The sequence below is a fragment of the Ictalurus punctatus genome, chromosome 3, assembly GCF_001660625.3.
Source record: "Ictalurus punctatus breed USDA103 chromosome 3, Coco_2.0, whole genome shotgun sequence".
NCBI lineage: Eukaryota > Metazoa > Chordata > Actinopteri > Siluriformes > Ictaluridae > Ictalurus > Ictalurus punctatus.
Window position 1 is genome coordinate 23,287,858 of NC_030418.2, and position 20,937 is coordinate 23,308,794.

A 20,937-nucleotide genomic window follows, 5' to 3' on the forward strand; every position below is an offset into this window, starting at 1 on the left:
AACTTTAGACCAAAAAAATAATAATAACAATCTACCAGTTTAGCCAGCTCGACCTGTGTTTTAGAAGCTGGTAGCTGGTCAGACCAAACTGGATTTTTCAGCAGTAATATCCCACTTTTCAGGTCAGTTCCAGTTATTTTGTATTTACAATTATAGAGGCTCATGATTGGTGTTTCTAGGAATGGTCTGGGGCAAGTAATGTCCTTGGAGAGCACAGTTGAACCCCCTGTGCCTCTTCTAAATAGCATAAATTGCACTGCATTACTGTGTCTGGTTCCTCTCAAGGTTTCTTCCTCATGTTGTCTGATGGAGTTTTCCCTTTCTATTTCTGTAAAGCTTGTGACAATATTTATTGTTAAAAGCACCATGCAAATTCAGTTGAATTAAATTGAAATGAGTTAGAACTAAATGGTCTGTACAAAGCATCTGGTCCCAAACTTAGCAGAGAAGCACTAGAATTTCAGCTGATACAAACACAGAAATTACTATTTGGCAGGTCAGTTTTTGCCATCTCAATTCAAGTTAAATTAGTTATGGGCATAGTAATGGTATTTACTGGAAGAAAGAAAGAAACTCCAGAGGATTGACAAGTTTGAACTCTGTGAGCCTTAGGAATAAATTTAAACATGTCTCAAATTCATATAGGCCTATTAAGAAGGCTATGGATTACTGACAAGGGTCATATATCAGTTGCGGCCCAAAGAAGAAAATGAGCCAGACATAACTGGTGTGTCAGCTTTCTCTCACCTCAAGTACATTCACACAGTGGGTAGAGCGTGTTAAAAATAAAAATGACCTTAGTGACCACTCTTAGTGCTTTCTTGGACCACTTGTTGAATTTGGTTCAATTTCATGGATAGTGTAATTGGGAAGTTTGGAATTACTTGAGGGAATTAATTAGGAATAATTTTAGCTACATTAATGTGCTGGAAGGCTAATATGGATACAGTTATTGATATGGATATGGATACTGAAAGTACAAATTGAATAGAAGTTAGCCAGAGAACAACTCACAACAAAGGCCTGCATGTAAATAGAATGCCCATAGACACAAAATGCCAAAAACCAAAATGATACCAAATAATGGACTTTAATAAATTAATATGTATGTACATTTCACATTATGCTGTGTGACATAGCATGCCAGTTGTCTTGATGTTGCTTAATCTTCACTGAAGTATATTCATTGTGTAACACTGGGTTACAAAATACATTTTAAATAAATCTCTCCCTTGCCAATGGAGTGCTCCACTGATGCTCGGTTTATGGGGATTAGATGCAGATGATAACGATGATTGTTGATTTAGAAGCACTTGCGGTGGACAATGCTGGGTCCAGCCTCATCGTATTCCTGCTTGGTGATCCACATCTGCTGGAAGGTGGACAGGGAAGCCAAGATGGAGCCACCAATCCATACAGAGTACTTACGCTCAGGTGGGGCAATGATCTGGAATAAAGGGGAGGGAAATGTATTTCAGAAATGGGAAAGTCATCATAGGTGTGGAATGAAGATACATGTGAGAAACTACTCCATTACCTTGATCTTCATTGTGCTGGGGGCCAGAGCAGTGATCTCCTTCTGCATACGGTCAGCAATACCAGGGTACATGGTGGTACCACCAGACAAGACGTTGTTGGCATACAGGTCCTTCCTGATGTCAATGTCACACTTCATGATGCTGTTGTAGGCAGTCTCATGGATGCCAGCAGACTCCATACCTTTTCAGATAAGGATGAAGATCAATATAAGAGAATGACAAAGAGTTACATATGTTGTAGATATAGCCTATGTTGTAACGAGAGGCTGTTAATTACTCACCAATGAAAGAAGGCTGGAAGAGGGTCTCTGGGCAACGGAAACGCTCATTACCAATGGTGATAACCTGACCATCAGGCAACTCATAGCTCTTCTCCAGGGAGGAGGAGGAAGCAGCAGTGGCCATCTCATTCTCGAAGTCCAGAGCAACATAGCACAGCTTCTCCTTGATGTCGCGCACAATCTCACGCTCAGCTGTGATGGAGAATTGTGTGAGTCAAAAAGCAATTAAAAAATGTTTAAGATCAATCTGACAAAAATAAAACCTGCGAACAAACCACCAAGAAAGAAAGATAATATTTACCGGTTGTGACGAAAGAGTAGCCACGCTCAGTCAGGATCTTCATGAGGTAGTCAGTCAGATCGCGACCAGCCAGATCCAGACGCATGATGGCATGGGGCAGAGCATAACCCTCATAGATGGGGACATTGTGGGTGACACCATCACCAGAATCCAGCACAATACCTGAACCACAGCAAAAAGGGTCAAGGTAGTGCCTCAAGTTTTGTTATTTCTGTATGTAATGTCATAATAATAATTTGTTGGTAGTATGTAGGATTTTATGAAAAAAAGTAAAAGTTTGTGAAGGTATGCTTCTCACCAGTGGTACGGCCAGAAGCGTACAGAGACAGCACAGCCTGGATGGCCACATACATGGCAGGGACGTTGAAGGTCTCAAACATGATCTGTGTCATCTTCTCACGGTTAGCCTTGGGGTTCAGGGGAGCCTCAGTGAGCAGGGTGGGGTGCTCCTCAGGGGCAACACGGAGCTCGTTGTAGAAGGTGTGGTGCCAGATCTTCTCCATATCGTCCCAGTTGGTAATGATGCCATGCTCAATGGGATACTTCAGAGTGAGGATACCCCTCTTGCTCTGAGCTTCATCACCTACATAGGAGTCTTTCTGACCCATACCTACCATGACACCCTAAGGGAGAGGAAAGATAAAATAAATATTTATTTGCCATTGGCAATACCTCATTATTAAAAAGCTCTGTGAAGAATTACAGTATAATTTATATAGCCATACCTGATGACGGGGGCGACCAACGATGGAAGGGAACACAGCCCTGGGAGCGTCATCACCGGCAAAGCCAGCCTTCACCAGGCCTGAGCCGTTGTCGCACACCAAGGCGGTAGTCTCATCATCATCACACATCTTGGCAGGTTCTGTATGTAAACATATTCAGACATCACTGAGTGGGTGATTTGTAGCATATGCAGCACAGAAGAAAATAGGTTTAAGTTCAGTACTATGCTTTAACTACTGTAACTCTACATTTATTTCTATCATGCTAATGAAAAGTGGTAATTATGAAAAATGGTAATGATGTTAAATAATTATTAATCAGATTGTTTTAATTTTGGCTGAAATTTGGTTAGTTTTAGGTTTTTGTATAAAATTTCACACTGTGATTGTTAAAAGAGATATCACAGTGTACTCTATGAATGAAAAACGGTCGAAACCTTTTGGTTTTGTTAAATGATCAAAATTGCATTTTAAAAATAGACTTGTGGTTACAGTTTAAACATAAATGTTTGTATTGTCACAATAAATGATATGCCTTTCCTTATGTGTTCCTAATTATTATTTTGGTCTGTTTTTCTTTGGACCAAGTGCACAGTAATATTCAGTATGAACACTTTAACTAAACTTTTTGCTGTGCATCACCTTGAGAAATAGCATCAGATAATCATTTCATTAACGTAAATAGTAAAAGAAAACATTATTTTCCTATTAGTCCTTGTTGTACGTGGGCTATGGTGCTTGGTCAGATCTCCTTACCTTTGGTGGTGCCCTTCTCAGATGAAGCTCAGTGCAGAATGAAACCTCTGCTGGTTCCAGCTACAGAGTGACTGCTGGCCTTGGCAAACTTTTATACCCGATCACATTCATTTCCCGCCCATTGAATATGGTCCATGTGCTCAATTGGATTTTTTCCCAGTCTGTGGCCATATTAGGTTCTTGGGCGGTAAGCGAACAGGACTCCCGGTTGGAAGTGTGCACGGCTGCCCTAATATGGTGAAAGTCCTGATGTGAAGCCACGGCGCACTAGCCGTATATGGGGAGGGTATGTTTTCATTACCACTCTATTCGCACATGGTGCATCCTACTACGCTGGCATGACTGCTACCAATGAGAGGGAGTCATTTCTGATTATGTAGTGGGATTCAGCGGCGGGCAGAGGGTTCCGACAGAGGGGTATAATTGTGTAAGCTTATTGACCATGGATAAGGTGCACCGAAATCTGTTATTACGGTAGGCGCAAGCGATTAGGACAAGAAGGTTATTAGAGCCATTTATTAATTCACTGACTGCAGCATAATGTTAAATTTATGGTAAGCAATCAGCCCTTTTATTTAATTTATTGCAAAGGGGAAAAGAGAAATAATACAAAACAAGGGCTATATTTGATATGAGATCTGAGACTGTAATACTGATTATTGCTGATTATTGCTATAACAAGAGCTGTGCCTGTATAGCTATTTGTGAACCTGAAGTTAAATAGGATTTAAGAGTTAGGAAAGCACTACATCTTTTACGAGTGCCAGCAATCTGGGGCGCCGTTCAAATTATGTGTGACTATGTGGCGTTGTGAAAATTTAATATAATGAAATTGTGATTAAAATGTCTTTTTGAAATAATATTTTTTGTCGCAGACTAGTAACTACACCTGGATGGTCATATCTTCACCAATTCTTGTTTAATAGTTTCAGCATCGACATATTAGCTATTGAATTTATTTTCCACCTGGCAAAGCAAATGATGCAGTAAAGCGTAAATTCATAAACCTGTTCCTGGAGAAACCCAGTCTTGCAAATTTGACTGTTTTCCCAGCTCTAACACAGCGCCGTAACAGGGGGTACTCCAGGACTAGGCATGGGGGTCTGAGCAAATTGAAATGAATAAAAAATGAACACATTTCATTATATATATATATATATATATATATATATATATATATATATATATATATATATATATATATATATATATATATATATATATGTGTGTGTGTGTGTGTGTGTGTGTGTGTGTGTGTGTGTGTGTACGTGACTAGACACGTCGGTTGTGAAAGGGCTGTATACGGTATAGGTGCAATATATAGACTGTTATCATACTGCAGTTTTCATAAATGATCAAATTATATTTACAAATAAACTTTGACATAAATAATGTCAAATTATGTCTATAGCTAGACTAGGAAAAATATGAAGTTGCACACTGAAATGTTTTACAATAATAAATACATGAACTGGTTCTTTTATCAAAGGGGGCTAATCTTTAATTTATGAATTAAATTTAATTATTTTAATAATCTTGTACTGTAAACAAATGAGACTGGATTTGCTTTTTTAGCAGCCCACTCCATTTTCTGAGGCTATATTCTTATATAGGCGCAGGCTATACCCTTATCAGGGCCAGATAGTCAGAGCAGCTGTTACAGGCTCCTGATCACCAAGGGAGCTAAGCAGCTTAGTCACTTGACGAAACTTGGCAGAATCTTAGTGCTTGGTATTTAATCTGGCGTAGAGGTGCATTGGAATGAACGCATATACTGGGTCTGGGGAATATGCTGTATTAAATGCTATGAATTATAACACAATAAAAAAAAGTTAAAATGTGTTTGTGATTTCAGTTACAAGTAAATCATTTTCTATAAATCATAACCTTTGCTTTATTAATAACTGTGTACTAATATGTGGTTAGTCTGTAGAGTAGGTATATCTAAAATGTCTGGTCAACAGTGCCCTCTTTTGGTACCACATGCTTTTAGATCCTCAAATCATGTTTGAGTTGTGAGAGATTTCTTGACGCTGTAATTAATTCAATCAGTAGTTTATTTATATAAAGAATTTTCAGACGTTAGCACAATGATCATTTTAATATGTCCATAGCTTTTTTAAAAGAAATATTCTATTCATCACACTTAAAAATCATTTATTTTGATTGCAGTCTTGTCTCTTTAACAGTGAATGGTTGCACAGATAATCATCTCTTAGGTTAGTTTGATCTTTGGTGGTCATTCATGCTAATGTTTTTTCTAACGTGTTTGCAATTATGGACTGTTCACTGTGTTGAAGGCCAATAGTTTGAAAGATGGCTGTAAAACAACAGTTCTGGATGCATCCTTCTCCTATACAGTAGTGGACTTATTTCCCCACATACATAAACAATGTGCAAGTTCTTGATACAGGATTGACCAGCTGATTTGTTTATGAACTGATATACACACACACACAGTGTAGGCAAACATTGTCAATTATTTCATTACATACAGTTAAACAGAAACCACAATAATAATAATGAGCTTTTTCCAGATCCAAAAATCATTTTATGAATTTAAAGCATACCTGCATTTTACCAGCAAGGAAGACACTGCATCACATGCTACTGTATGATTAGAATGATTATGATCCTGAAAATTGTATTACTAGGAATAGTTCTACTGTATGAAAGGGTATAAAATAGTTCATGACTGTTATTCAACAAATAATATACTGTCATGATCTATGATTCTAAAAAAAACAAAAGAAAAAAAAACAATTTCCAGTTATACTGTATGTAGTGGCAGTGTCTTAAATAAATAGTCATTTGTGTTTGTTACGTTTTTACACATTTGTTATAAACGTTGGAGTTGAGTGTTGACATCAGATTTTCAGTAAACACTCACTACCAGTCAAAAGTTTGTGCACATTCGACTGAATACACATTTTTCATTGTCTTAAAGGCATTTAAAGACATAGTGGGAGGAAATAGGCAAATTACCAAAGTGGGAGGGAAATAAATGACTCAATATATTTTAAATAGGTTTTTAATTAAAACAAGTATGTTTAATTAAGATTAAACTGTTTTCCCAAACAAGTAATTACTATTTAGGATTTAGGGAAAGCAGCCAACAAGCACTCAGCCAGGAATCTTAAGAAACACCTCCTGGGTGAAGCTGTATCATGAGAGCTACATCAGAAATACTGTTAAGAATTCTATATATAAAATTGTTTGTTTTTGTTAAACAGTTTTCTCGATCACTACATAATTCCATTGTTCATTAATAGAGTAAATATTTTCATTAATATTATAAAAGAATGAAAATCTTCTTATGAACAAACTTTTGACTGGTAGTTTGTACTGCAAATAGGCACTCAAGTACAACTACAGCAATTACATCTGTTTTCTTCTGACACTGCACTTCCATGTGCATACACTTTCATTTTCATTAGTAATTTCTACAGATGTCAGAATGTCTCCTATTTGGCGAGAGCCAGCTTCGGATCAGCATGTAATAAGGCCTGTCTCTCCATGAGCTTGCGGAAAAGACCGTCTTGGTTGGTGAGAAGCTGGGCATGACTGCCACACTCCACTACATGCTGCTGGTCCAGTACAGCCACAGCATCTGCGTTCTGGATGGTGGAGAGACGGTGAGCGATGACAAGCACAGTGCGGTCCTGCATTAAGCGCTCCAGGGCCTCTTGCACCAGGAACTCATTCTCTGTATCCAGAGCACTGTGGGGTTGAGGGGCACAAGAGGAAGAGAACGCAATTATGATATTTGTACATATGTAAAGAATAAGCCTGAACTGATCAGTACTATCTATGACTATCAGTACCATCAGTGATACAGCACATTAATCCTATATAATTGAAAATGGTCAAATCACAATTTAGGCAATTACTTTTTTACATTAATCGGCAATGTTATAAGCTCTAATCAGCAAGCTCAAATCCACACTGTTTGAAAAACAACCGATAACCACATCTCTACAATTCTGGCTTGGAATACATGAACTAAAAATACATCTGATGTAAACAAAAACAGTTTCATGAATCTTTTGTTAGCATAAATGGAAACGAATATCAGAGCATAAGACAGTGACTTACTGTACCTATTTTATTTTCAAGTCTAGCTTTTATTAATAGCACTATAGAGCATTCTATCAAAGGAAATTAAACTGAATAGTATATTTATTAAAGAAAATTGGGTTCATATTTATTATGAATCCAATTTTCTTTAATAAATTATACTATTCAGTTTAATTTCCTTTTATATAATGCTCTACAATGTTGTGTATAAAAGCAAGACTTGAAAGTAAATAAGTAAATGTTACAACTGTTGACAAAAATTGACAGAGCAGTCTGAATAGCTTACCGTTAAACCTTTATGCAAGTATAATATGTTGGACCTAAATGACTTCTGAATATGCATTTTTGTTATTAAACACCGAGCACCAATAATTTACTACAATGATTAATTAAAACAATCATGTGGCCATGATTGTTTTTCTCATGCAGACATATTTGATAGCATACTAAATGGTAAGTGTTTCACTTTCATTTCTGCAATCTTGTTAAACAAGTATAGGCTCTCATCAAGAAACATTGCAATCTTAAGCCACTTAAAATTCAGCCTAGACCTACAGTTGGATTGTGAGGATAAGCACAAAAAAGCAGCTTAGTGCTGTCTCATAGGGGCATAAGAAATCTACATTCATTATCCATATTTAACAATATCCATATTTAACAATATAAATCATAGTCCTACGAGATGTACTACAGCATTCTAGCATTAGGCTTATATAATAGACATAAGTAGTGGAACACATTATATTGCACACAACCTTTTCTGTAACCAAGCTACATCATAGTAAGTTTAATATTACAAACAGGACTGTGTGCAAACAGTCAATAAAAACCTGGCCCAATGGCTCAATGTAACCAAAAGCAATTGACAGGTCAGCTAATTAATAACCAGAACAATGGTGTGGTAGCCATATTTAACCAAAAATTGGCAAAATTATGCTAGTAACATAATGTGAATTATTTAGACCACTGCCATTACAAAAAATAACATCTTACCTTGTGGCTTCGTCCAATAACAGTATTTTCGGGTTCTATAAAAAAAAATAGACTTCAATGATGTGTAGAATGAAATGTCTTATGGAATATGCTGGAGGAAAGCATGATTGATTACCTTTAGCAAGGCCCTTGCTATAGCAATTCTTTGTTTCTGTCCACCTGTTCATCCAGTAAATCCATTAGTGACACCAAGTTTGAAATATCAGCATATTCATAATAGAGAATGCATCAGAGAAAGAAAGCAGAATAAAATATTTAAATTGCCCACACAAAAAAATTAATTGATATATTTTGGTACCTGATAGCAGTACTCCTTTCTCGCCAACAACAGTGTCAAAGCCTTTGGGAAATCCATTAATGAAGTCATGAGCATTAGCTATCTGTGCTGCTCGTAGGATGTCCTGTGTGGTGACCTGACTGGGATCTGATGCTCCGTATGCAATGTTCTCAGCTATGGAGCAGGAGAAGAGGACTGGCTCCTACGCAAGAAAAAAAAAATAAAACAAAAATACTATACCTCAGGCATTCTGTGACCATGATAATTCTAAGGAATAAATAATCATAACAGTGACATAGTGTACTGATATAACCATTTCCTTGTGGTGCTGCTTACCTGGCTGACAGTTCCAATACGACTCCGCAGCCAATAAGCATTCAAATTCCGGATGTCATGGCCATCAATAGTTACCATACCTAAGTCAGAGTGAGAAATTGTTACAACAGAACTGTTAGTGAAAAAGTCTGATTTTCTGTACTAGTGCAAAATAGAGGTGCTCACAGACCATAGTACTCACCTGAATCTGGATCATACAGACGGAGCAGAAGGGACACAAGAGTAGACTTTCCAGAGCCACTTGACCCCACCACTGCCATCACTGAACCAGCTGGCACAGTCAGACTCAGGTTCTGGAAAATGAGGACATCCTTCCTTGTCGGGTAAGCAAATGACACATTATGGAACTCGAGAGCTCCCTTCAGCTGCTCTGGTCTCAACACAACTCCCTCTGGGGTACAAGTGGAACACAGGGTTAAATGGGTCTTTCAGCCTCATTGATCACCACAATGCTTGGTAAGTATTTGTGTCATGACCACATAACATTTGAATAAAAACACGAAATATGTAGTTTGATTACATGTACCATTGAGAGGAAATTCAGGCTTCCGCTCCATCAGTTCCCACAGGCGTGTACCAGCTCCAAACCCCTTCATCAGCTCTGAATAGAATGAGCTCAGGCCTGGAAATTAAGAATACATAAAGAGTTAGGGACACTACATGAACCTACTGTGACTTGTCTGTTGTGTGAGGTACTGATGGCATATGTTTGATGGAGAGTAATTTGTCCTCACCAGCAATGCTGATGCCCACCCAGAAGGCATACATCAGGAACGAGGAAAGCTCTCCTACGGTCATGTGCTCACTACCCATCAGCAGCCCACCTTTATACAGCACACTCAGGATGATCATGTTGCCACTCAGGCCCGTCTACGCACACATATACCGTTTAAACACTGTGGTTGAATACAACTGCTGAATGTGTACAGGTAAAATTTGTAAATGTGTTTTAAAAAGACATACCACTCCAAAAAAACCAGCAGTAAACAGAGCTTCCTTTTTAGCCAGTCGGAGGACGTAATCCACCTTTTCTGCATAGGTCTGCACTTCTGTCAGCTCTTTGCCAAATGCCCTAACTGTCCGTAAGTTACTGATCCTCTCTTCTGCCAGCTATACCATGCACAGAAAAGTGTAAAGAGTTAAAGTAATAAGTAGATTAACACTAAGTAAATTAAGCCTTTTAATAAACTAAGAACAAGGTGGAAATTCGCAATTTCTGATGCCGCAGTCATCATTTGCATATAGAACAAGTGGAAGCCACAAACACTAGAACTTGGTTATCAAGTGTTATTAGCTTATTTGCATATTATGCACAATATAACAAATAAATATAACCGGAGACACATTTGACTACAAGGGTAAATATGTAGCAGATGTGCTTAAAATCTTATCATGATCCAATCCCGATAGAAAAAGCCCCATAAAATGATCCGGTGCATGCAGTATTATTGCTGTAGTAACTAAATAAAGTGCACAAAGATCTGGTTCTTGCCTGCATGGCCTGTGCCAGAGCATCCTGTGTTTGTTTAGATATGGAGCGCACATATCTTCCATAGATGACTGCCAGGCCTGCCATAGGTGGTACAATCATTAGGACAAAGGTGGCAAGACTGGGTGACACATAGAACTAAAGAGAAGGAAAATAAGAGATGAAATTCAGGAAGATATTAGTATTAGAAAAGTATTCAATTATCTATGCAATTACCAATGCAACAGGCCTGTTTAGAAGACCTAACAATTCAGGGTAAATATTCCTACAGTATAGTAATAGAATAGTAGAATTGCTGGTATAAGTGATCAAGTTCAAATAGCATAACCATCTCATTTATACTAACAGAGATGAAAAATTACTATGGCTTGTTATGAAACCATTAGGATTACATACATGACCACATGTCAGAACAAACAGACCAATTCCTCTCTGCCTGAGTGAACGAAATATTCTCTCACAAAGAAACCAAAGTGTGTTTGCAGAGGGGAAAATGCTCCAAATGTTTATATTCATGGTTCTGATCCAGACAGATTAAACTACAGACTACAGATTAAACTAAATAACGCTAAATACAAATGTCAGTGAACGTTATTGAGTGCCGTGATTCCAGTCACAGCATCTATTAGCTTTAGACTGCTGCTCACCATCATGCTGACTCCAGCTCCAGCCTGAGCAATTGACCGTAGACCATCAGACACGTTGTCAGTGAGCGCACTTCCAACTATAGCAGTGTCTGATGAAAGGCGGTTAATGAGCTCACCAGTGCGGGTCTTATCAAAGAATCCCACCTCCTGCCTCAAAATTGAGGAAAAAAGGGATTCCCGTAAGTTTCTCACAATCTGCTGCCCTGCAAAAACCACCACAGACAAGAGTGTGTTCAAGTCAAACAGTGAATCTGTGATGACAGTTTCATTCATTCAGACCCTCATTCATTCAACTTCCACTGTAAAATATCCTGCTAATGTTTCTATATTGCAACAATCATAAATAAACAAGATAGAACACATTTGTTCTTCAAGCAGCTTTTGCATTGTGGTTCCTGCTGAAAGCTCACCTGAGACCTGAATAAGGTATACACGTGCAGCGTTGGCAGCGCCACCACACAGGAATACCCCTGCCAGCATGATGCACAGGGAGGTGAGGGAGGAAGTAAATTCTTCAGATGAGTTTGAGTAGACAGTGTCGATCACTTTACCCAGGAAAAATGGAGCAGACATGGTGACAGCACTGGAGACAACCAGGAAGCTCACGGCAGCTGTGAGGAAATTCAGATGGCAGCACAAACAACAATAGTCAAACACTTATGTGCATATTAAGCATATTATATTGCTCAGCACAACTTATGTATTAATAGGATTTTAACATTCTACATTGAAAACTCAGTATATGAGGTCTCTGTAATGCCCTCTGTGTGTACATAATGTTGGAATAAACAATAACTGAAATTACATTGCAAAAAAGCAGCTGAACATTGGTGTCTCCAGGGTTTTAGACAGGCATGACAGATAGGCACATGAAGGGATGGCAACCACAATTATGCATGAGACAAACTTGCTTTTGTAGAATATTAATTGTTTGGTGGTGCAAAATAAATTCTCATATGGGATTTCAGTACAATTTTAGATACGATTTTCACAGCTTCAAAATGTCTTGCTTTTCTCCCATAGACAGCTCTCTGGTCTTCATGTTGGCTTATGCTTTTTAACAACAAATACAGTCTTCCAAGAGTAGACATTCAGAGCTATTAACTGTTTAAACAAGCAATCAAAAAACAAGCATGGCACACCTGGGCAACAAGAAAAACCTGTCAGTCACATGTTCCAATATGTTTTATCACTAATCACTATTTTGCTAAAAAAAAAAAAAAAAAAAAATGGATGGGTTCAAACAAAAGGTCCCATGTTCTAAGTAGTTTAACACTTCTAAATGTAAAGATCAGGAAATTAAAACTGAAAATATGATCTATCGTCTCATATTCATCTTTTGATCTCAAACCCACGTCTTCAGGTGTATAGCAAAAAAAAGAGAATTGGCCTTGCCATTCCAATACTTTTGGAGGGGACTGCATAACTTAATGCAGATTTAAAGTAAATTGCAACCCAGGATTTGGATAGTCATGTGCTGTAGATCATTTTTGTGCTGTAGATTTTTATTCTGAAAATGAAAGTGGTGTGCAATCCTCCCTATAGCTAAAATGTTATTACTACAATTAATCTGATGTTTATACACCCACTGGTTATGGAACTATGGGCGGTTTTCCCTGCATGTTGCTGTAAGTGTATTAAGAGGGAAAAAAACAGGTAAAATAGATACAACTGAACTATCAAAGGGTGTGGATTTCTGGGCACTTATTGTATGGTATTCTGGGCACATATTTTTACCACTATACTCTTTACCAGACTTCTAATGCTATAACTGTTATGTCCATATATGGTATAAGGTAATGTGCTGAATACTATGTCATATGGGGCTGCAACAACTAATCGATAAAATCGATAATTAAAATGATTACATTGAATACCATTATGGATTACTTGGGTCTGTGACGTCACTTCACAATGGTGAAGAACGCATCTGTATGAATAAAACACATCTGAAAAAACAGCGGAGGTCACAGAGTGAGCTGCTGCGGGAAAAGTACACGATCCAGGTTGTCCAAAACATGAGAATGTTTTATATTATAAGCTCTTCAAAGAAACTTGTTAGTGTATTAACATGGCTCAGCGTGTCAGATGCTGCGACAGATGCGTGTGCTGTTTAATGTGCTCCAGACACGTTTTCTTCACTGCAGAAATGACATTTTTACCTCTATATACTTATCTGTAAATGTTAGGAATTCATGCCAGTATTTACATTTTACATAAATCCTCGTCCTGACAGCGAGTGAGTCTCCATTAAACTTCACTGAATGAGCATGAGTCCACACATGTGCGTCAATCAAACAGCGCGCAATAGAAAGGAAGCACAATAACTCTGACTAATATATTAATTTTGATCAAATATGTTGTTTGATGCTATATTTAGAAACAAAACTAGTTGTGTTTTTATGAGAGCAGTAACTGTAATGGGGTTATAACATGTAATTATATATAAATCAAAGAAGTGTCATACATTTAAAGAATAAAGTAACATGTTAATGTGTTCAAATGAGTGAATGTGTGTATTACTGCAGAACATTCAACCGCTTACCAGTTCACACTTAGTTTGTGCTTTTGTTTTTTTAGCATTTTTAATATAGTGGTTTAACTTATGTTTTAAAGCTTGTGGACAATCAGTTGTTTTTTGTTTACAAAATATAATGTTAATATTCAAAAACATTCTTTGCACAATGTACAGCATAGCCCACATAGATACATTTAATGCCTTTCTCATAGCCTTCAATTTGCACAATGTTTGAAGGACAACATTGAGCAGAATGTGAAATAACATGTTTTTTTGGTTTTGTTTTTTTAAATAGAAAATAAAAATTGGCCTTTCAATCCAACTAATGGATTAATCAAATAAATAATCGACAGATTAATAGATTATGAAAAGAATCATTAGCTGCAGCCCTAATGTCATAGTATGTTATGTTTACATTTCATAGCATTTTTTATTATATTGTTATTATTTTGCACTATCTGTTATATCTGACACTTTCACACTAGAACTGTGTACTGGTCGGGACTATACTGTCATATACTGTGCCCATTGTCCTGTTTTAGTAGTTACTGTATTGTCTAGTGCTGTTGTACACGTTTGCATGTGCACATTATATAGAAATCTGCAAGTCTTACTTAATTCTGATCTCATGTGGTTACTGTATTGTTTTATGTAGCAACATGTTCCTGGAGGAACGTTGTTTCATTTCTCTGTGTACTGTACCAGCTGTATATGGTTGAAATGACAAAAGCCACTTGACAGGTGGTTTTACTTGGGTAGTTCATGTTGAAGTATTTTTATTAGAACAACATCTTAATCAATTTTTCATTAAGAGAAATTTTACTTTATGCATCATTTTAACTGGCGTGCAATCCTCCCTATAGCTCACAGAAAATAATAAAATTAATGGCATTTTTATACACATACTGGTTGTGGATCTATTTATGTGTGCATTAATGCGCACTTTATGTTGTTTTTTATGAAGGTGGTTTCACTTCTGGAATTCAGGTAGGTATATTGTTTTTATAATCAGTTGATAGAAGGACAGCTTGAAAAATAAAGTAATGTGGAATCCTGTACAAATAGCATGTCGCTTATGGCCCCCAGAGATTCACAAGCCTCATCATGACAACGCCACCAAAATGCAGACTTTAACTCCCATGAGATGAACAGCACCAGGGGAATCCTGTTATGTTTTAATAACCATAATTCTAACATAATATGAAAGAACACTATTAAAAAAATAAAAACTCTAAAAGTGTACTAAGTCTGCATAAATTTCATACACTTGAAAAAAGGGGGACACTGAAGTGCTTAGCTTTAAAAACAAAAAACAAAACAAACAACAACAAAAAAAAACCCCAGAAGAATTACTTCATAACTAAATATAATCACAAATTTTATGATTAGCTTTATCCTTTCAAACCTATGCCACTGTTTTAACACTGAACAGAGGTTTCATTAGGCCATAATAAGCTTTTAAATTAAGAAAGATTCATTGGAAACTCTGTTTTATTTTTATTTTATTGTGTCATTCAGTAGACAGTAGTTATAATCAATCACTAAAGTGTAAGAAAACTTACACTGGTGTTTCTAAGTTGCCGTTATAACACATTAAGCCATGCTAAGCTGCATATTTAGGAGTGTATGGAGATGCTTAAGAATGATTCTGCTCTGATTTTAATGTTGCTTTGAACTTTTTGCCAGTAGATAACATTTATCACATCAGCGTGAGAGAGATTTAGTATTGCTTGGTCATTGCTTTGGTACATTAGGACAAGTTACACTTTTTCCCTACATCAAGCTTTTTAGAAATGTCACAAAAAATGTTCCATCTAACACACTAAAGTGTTCCTCAATTTATCCCTCTGAGACAACTCTAGGTTATAAGCAGGACAGAGGGTTTCTTTGAAAAAAAAATTACTAAGTCGAACCCTTTAGAAACCCTTTTTATTTTTTTTATTTTATTTTTTTTTTTTAAGAATGGAAGAGCAATTGAAAATATAAAAATGCTTGAGGTCAGAGTTTGGGTGGCTGATTTGAAGGTTTGTAGCAGCCATCCCTGTAGTTGAAGTGTGTGCATTTTACCTGACAGCCTCCAGCGCTCTGGATGAGCGAGTTGCAATAACTTTTTGAAGTCATTTGTGGAAACCTGCCCAGGTTTGTCATTGGTCTTGACTTCACTGCCCGCATGCTCTGCTGCTTGCCTGGAGTGTGTCGACGTGCTGTAAAAAGTGAATGGAGTGGAGGCCCTGAAGTTTGTCCAAACACAACGTGGACCTGAAGTCACTCCAAGTCGGACATGGGTAAAAAGGGATGCTTCAAATACATTTTTACAGACCAGTTTTCTCTGGGATCTCATCAAAGTCAGACCAGACAGCTGGTAAAGTCTTACTGGGTTTTTGCAGTTGATATTCCACTGCTGTAACAGTTTCCTGGTAGCGAATCTCGACATTTGCAACATTATTACTCCACTCATTTAGAGGAAGGAAGCTGAACTGAGGCTTTTGCTTTGGTCCACTTCACTTTCAATAACGATCATCTTCACAAGCACATCCAAAACCACGCAGAAAGCATATTACTGTCCCATTGGCTCTTAGTTATTGAGCAATTAGCTAAACTAATAACTAAACACATATTCTTGATAGGTTCGTCCCCATTCACAGGGCACACTTTCGGCTCCTGGCATCTTCAGAGAAGGAAAGCCTATTGTGAGTCAGGCTGCTGCTCAGTTTCTGACGGTTACTAAACATTATCTGTGTCTGACAGCTACACACAGCCTTTTCCCTTGTTATCTTCTCTCACACCCAAACAGGTTAAGGCACTCCCAAATGTCATCAAAATCTGTCACACACTATTGTGTCCTACATGTCCTTCCCTGTAGCGTCCATGTTGCGTGAAGTGTATAGTGGCAAATAAAAGTAAAACGCCGCCGGCACCAATAAATAAACAAAATTACATGACTATATATATATGTGCGTACATAAGTGAGAAATAAAAGTTACCCCAGCAAATGTCCTGATCGAAGCTGTTACACAGGTGATTACCTCACTACTCTTAAAATATTATTAGTATTTTAATAATACTTTTAAAGTATTATTCATGCACTACTCTGAAATAGGTGCAGATAAGAGGAAGCGTACTTTTCTCACATAGTGAGTGCGGAGAGTGCAGTCGTGAGCGACCTCTTCTAACTTCCGGGGTTTATTTTTCCTCCCGGAAGCTGCCTTTGCGTTGTAAATTTACTTCCGCTGAAAGCACAATGAAAAAGTCTGTGAACCTAAATGGTAGACTATTTTCCACGACTCTCTAACTACAGTACAGAACAATCGTAAAGCTGTTAAGCCATCTAGTCTGTTGAAAAAGGATACTTCATGTATTAACTGTATGATTGATTTTTTATATAAGATGCAAAATTTAGATTTTACAGTAGAGCAAAGATGCCTTCAAAAATAATCAAATGACATGTTTCTCCATTAAAAAAAATACTATAAAGAGCAGTAAACGGTAATAAATGAAACAAAGGCAATATTTGGTGTGCTTAAAAAAAGCAGTCTCAGATAGCATTAGTGCAAGTTTATAAGGAAATGAGCTGTAAGTTTTAATAAGCATCTTGCAGAACCAGACACGGTTCTTCTGGAGACTTTGGAGATTGGACTTTCTGGAGACACGGTTTTTCAGGAGACTTAACATTTAATTTTGTGCTGGAAAACTAATGTTTGGAAATCTAAAATGTTTTTGTACTGTTACAAAACATAATGTTGAAGTCATAAAATAAAAATCTATAACAAAATTTGCACCCTTAGTAAATAAGAGCAAAGACAGCTGTGAAGTTTGTCTTTATTATTAACATTCTCATTGATATCAAACAATTGCAAACACAACACAGGTTTATCAAAAAAAAAACAAAAAAAAAAAACCTGTTAAATATAGAGGTGCAACAATAATTGGCACCCTTTTAGTCAATACTTTGTGCTCCCTCCCTTTGCCAAGGTAACAGGTCTGAGTCCTCTGCTATAATGCCTGATGAGATTGGAGAATACATGGCAAAGGATCTGAGACCATTCCTCCATACCTAATCTCCCCAGATCCTTCAAATTGCGAGATCCACACTGGTGGACTCTCCTCTTTAGTTCATCCCACAGGTTTTCTATGGGTTTCAAGTCAGGGGACTGGCAGGCCAAGGCAGGACCTTGATTTTGTGGTCTGTAAATCATTTTTGTGTTGATTTTGATGTATGTTTTGAATCATTGTATCATTGAAGAGCCACCCATGGCCCATTTTAAGCTTTCTGGCAAATCCCATCAGGTTTTCATTTAATATCTGTAGATATTTGATAGAGTCCATGATGCCATGTATCCTAACAAAATGTCCAGGTCCTCTGGTAGACAAACAGCCCCAAAACATTAAAGAGCCACCACCGTATTTAACCGTGGGCATGAGGTACTTTTCCATATGACTACCTGTCTGTGTGCGGCAACACTTTTTCACAGTGTTCACAGTATTGGCTCTGGATCCACTACAACCGATAGCAGGATAAAGCGGTTACTAAAGATGAATGAATGATGATTGATTTTTAAAATGTCATAACCAAAAGTAATACTTCAAAATTGACCTGCCCATCCCTACTACAGACCATGACTACCTCTCAACAGTATGTGTGCATGCTAACCTTTGTAATACAGTTACTTGTTGACAAGCAAATTCTTGCAAAGGCAACATACTGAAACTAGCCTTTTCTGTCCTGTGCATTGAACACTGGTTAGCTGCTACAGATGTATAATAGTTAAAGAATCAGCATTCAGCTCTTTTGTGTAAAACATTAGCATGTTTCATACTAATAAATTAGTTTAATACTTTTTACATAAGAACTCTCACTCCATGTATTATGTATTCTTGACAATATGTGCAACTGCATTTTTCACAATTCAACATGCATATATACTGAACCTTTTACACATACACAACTATATAATGCATACCTTTTAATCACCTCTTTTTAAGCGCATTGGATGATGCCCTGTCACACATTGAGGACTTGAAAGGAAGGCTGTCACTGTCACCAGCCATTATAATTTTGTGTTTGAGTAGTTTCTGTGTTTCTGTTTTTGTGTACAACAATGTTGTTGTTACCCTCTCCGTCAAATGACAGGACCCATCAAGCAGTAGATATTTGTTGGTGGAAACTACACTACACACACTGCAAATGCAAGATTCAGCCAGGTGAACCTGTTAACATGATTAATGAGTTTTATGAAATGAAGTCTGGTATACTTGTATGCCAACAACAATGTCACATTGACAATGTAATACATCATCCATTTTATTTTTTTAACTAGCACGGGGTCACAATAAATATGAGAAATTCCAACTGTTGTTCATTTATGTACAAAAGGGGCTATACAACAGTAATTATTTCTGCAATTTGATTAATTTACTGGATATATAAAACACGTCCTCAAAGCCTCAAGTGTGTTTGAAGGGGGGGGGGATGGAAAGAGTAAAGCCATTAGTAACAAAGAAACAATTCGATTCAAAAATTAAAATTGAACTCTTTAAAGTTTTAACTCAAAGCAAGTATTTCGCAAGTGTGATCCCTATAGAGTGGTTCAGGGGATTTTGTACCGGAACCCGGAAGTTAGCATCACAGGTTTCCTCGATAAAACCCAATACGATTTTGGATTATCGCAAGAAGTAAGCTATGTAATCAACAAAAGTTTACAATAGTAACAAGTTTTGTCCAAATAAACAACTTTAATGACGTTTGAAGCGTAAATACAATCGCCAGAAATAAAATGCTAACCCTATGCTATAAACGAACTACAGCACAGTCGCTCGACTTCTACGTCACCATCACCAAGCTTCCGACAACTTTTCCTAACTTGATTTAAAAACATTTTTCCATAATACCCATTTACTCTGTGGATGAATTCTCATCCACATTTTTGGAGGACTTGTGCACAGCAAATCTGAACCAGTTTATCTGAAAAGTTTTTTTTTTCTGTTTGGCGTGATGACGTTTAATATCCCCGACAACGTCTGTAGTCCCATTTAGCAACTTTGTTTTTCATGAGTGGGGTATTACTGGTGTATTTTATGTCGTAGACTAAATCGTAAAAATATCTGAGCGTAAAACTGAAATTCGTTGTCACAAGCGGTAACATAAAGCAAAAAAAAAAAATCATTTCCATGTCGAGGTATGTTGGAAAAGATGCCCGTGTTTATTAGGCAAATACAAAGCGGAAGCCGTTTTAGTCTGAGTTTAAGTACTTCCGGTTTTTGTAACAAAAAATAAAATAAAAAAATCAGTCCTCGTAGACATGTTCGAGGATGCACGATTCATCGATTCATGTACACAACAAGGATAGCGCTGCACTTAGTTATTATTTTGCGCTTGGCATGTAAATAGTGTTTTAGAGTCTGAGTATATGTTACAAAGAAATGTTAGACTTTATATCCATCCAGAATATATGAAAAGAAAATATGTTTACAAATACTACAGTGTATCGACATTAAGTTAACTCTTCTCTAAAGACACGGTTCTCAAAATGGGGTCCAGAGACTATTAGAGGAGCGTAAAGCATAACCAATATAAACGTCCTTGATAAAGTAAAAAAGGATTTGTTTCTGGGACAAAAACACAAACCTTCCTTGAATGTTCTGGAAACCAGTAATCGTTAGCAGACACTTGGTGGTGTGGATCAAGTATTATCAAAATAATAGCTATAGATGTTGCTTTTATTATTATAGTTACATGCCAAAGTGACTGACCAGGAGGTTTTTGGGGGAACCATTAACATTCTTGGAACATAGTATTTTGGTCAACAATATCATTACTGTCCCAAACAAAATAAATATATGAATGTATGTGTGTTTATATCTGTATGGTTGTTGAATATATGTATTAACGCTGCGGTGGGGAAACCCAATAGAAACCATAACAGACATTGTAATTTTTTTCCCCCAAATATCATTATCAACCATCATCTAACTATTAATACCATTATTGGGCCTTAATGG

At 37.1% G+C, this 20,937-nt stretch overlaps 2 protein-coding genes across 5 annotated transcripts; both read right to left on the reverse strand.

The window, feature by feature from the left end:
- Positions 1 to 1,071: 1,071 nt before the first annotated feature.
- acta1b (actin alpha 1, skeletal muscle b) lies at positions 1,072 to 3,756 on the reverse strand. Its single transcript, XM_017464131.2, has 7 exons — positions 3,602 to 3,756; positions 2,846 to 2,985; positions 2,419 to 2,743; positions 2,121 to 2,282; positions 1,820 to 2,011; positions 1,538 to 1,719; positions 1,072 to 1,447 (listed from the first exon to the last, which is right to left on the reverse strand). Exons 2-7 carry the CDS (start codon positions 2,972 to 2,974, stop codon positions 1,304 to 1,306), a joined length of 1,134 nt encoding a protein of 377 aa, XP_017319620.1. The 5' UTR covers positions 2,975 to 2,985; positions 3,602 to 3,756; the 3' UTR covers positions 1,072 to 1,303.
- A 1,884-nt stretch (positions 3,757 to 5,640) lies between these two features.
- On the reverse strand, positions 5,641 to 17,137 carry abcb10 (ATP-binding cassette, sub-family B (MDR/TAP), member 10). 4 transcript variants are annotated; one of them, XM_053679781.1, is made up of 14 exons: positions 17,061 to 17,079; positions 16,006 to 16,142; positions 11,831 to 12,031; positions 11,421 to 11,623; positions 10,777 to 10,911; positions 10,248 to 10,394; positions 10,019 to 10,154; positions 9,811 to 9,906; positions 9,466 to 9,675; positions 9,285 to 9,364; positions 8,970 to 9,150; positions 8,787 to 8,830; positions 8,672 to 8,706; positions 5,641 to 7,321 (listed from the first exon to the last, which is right to left on the reverse strand). In XM_053679781.1, exons 3-14 carry the CDS (start codon positions 11,991 to 11,993, stop codon positions 7,066 to 7,068), a joined length of 1,686 nt encoding a protein of 561 aa, XP_053535756.1. In that variant the 5' UTR covers positions 11,994 to 12,031; positions 16,006 to 16,142; positions 17,061 to 17,079; the 3' UTR covers positions 5,641 to 7,065. The 4 variants fall into 4 exon arrangements, with proteins under 4 accessions (XP_053535756.1, XP_017320129.1, XP_047010038.1 ...); XM_017464640.3 differs by having other exon boundaries at positions 16,006 to 17,137; XM_047154082.2 differs by lacking the exon at positions 16,006 to 16,142 and having other exon boundaries at positions 17,061 to 17,135.
- Positions 17,138 to 20,937: the final 3,800 nt, after the last annotated feature.

Excerpts from the sequence above, each read along its gene's own strand:
- acta1b (XM_017464131.2), bottom strand. The coding sequence starts at position 2,974 with ATGTGTGATGATGATGAGACTACCGCCTTGGTGTGCGACAACGGCTCA. Across the intron at positions 2,744-2,845 it reads TTGGTCGCCCCCGTCATCAG|GGTGTCATGGTAGGTATGGG; the intron begins GTATGGCTATAT and ends CCTCTCCCTTAG. Across the intron at positions 2,283-2,418 it reads CGCTTCTGGCCGTACCACTG|GTATTGTGCTGGATTCTGGT; the intron begins GTGAGAAGCATA and ends GCTGTGGTTCAG.
- abcb10 (XM_017464640.3), bottom strand. The coding sequence starts at position 16,396 with ATGAGTGGAGTAATAATGTTGCAAATGTCGAGATTCGCTACCAGGAAA. Across the intron at positions 9,907-10,018 it reads GGTGGGCATCAGCATTGCTG|GCCTGAGCTCATTCTATTCA; the intron begins GTGAGGACAAAT and ends CTTAATTTCCAG. Across the intron at positions 9,676-9,810 it reads GCCTGAATTTCCTCTCAATG|AGGGAGTTGTGTTGAGACCA; the intron begins GTACATGTAATC and ends CTTGTACCCCAG.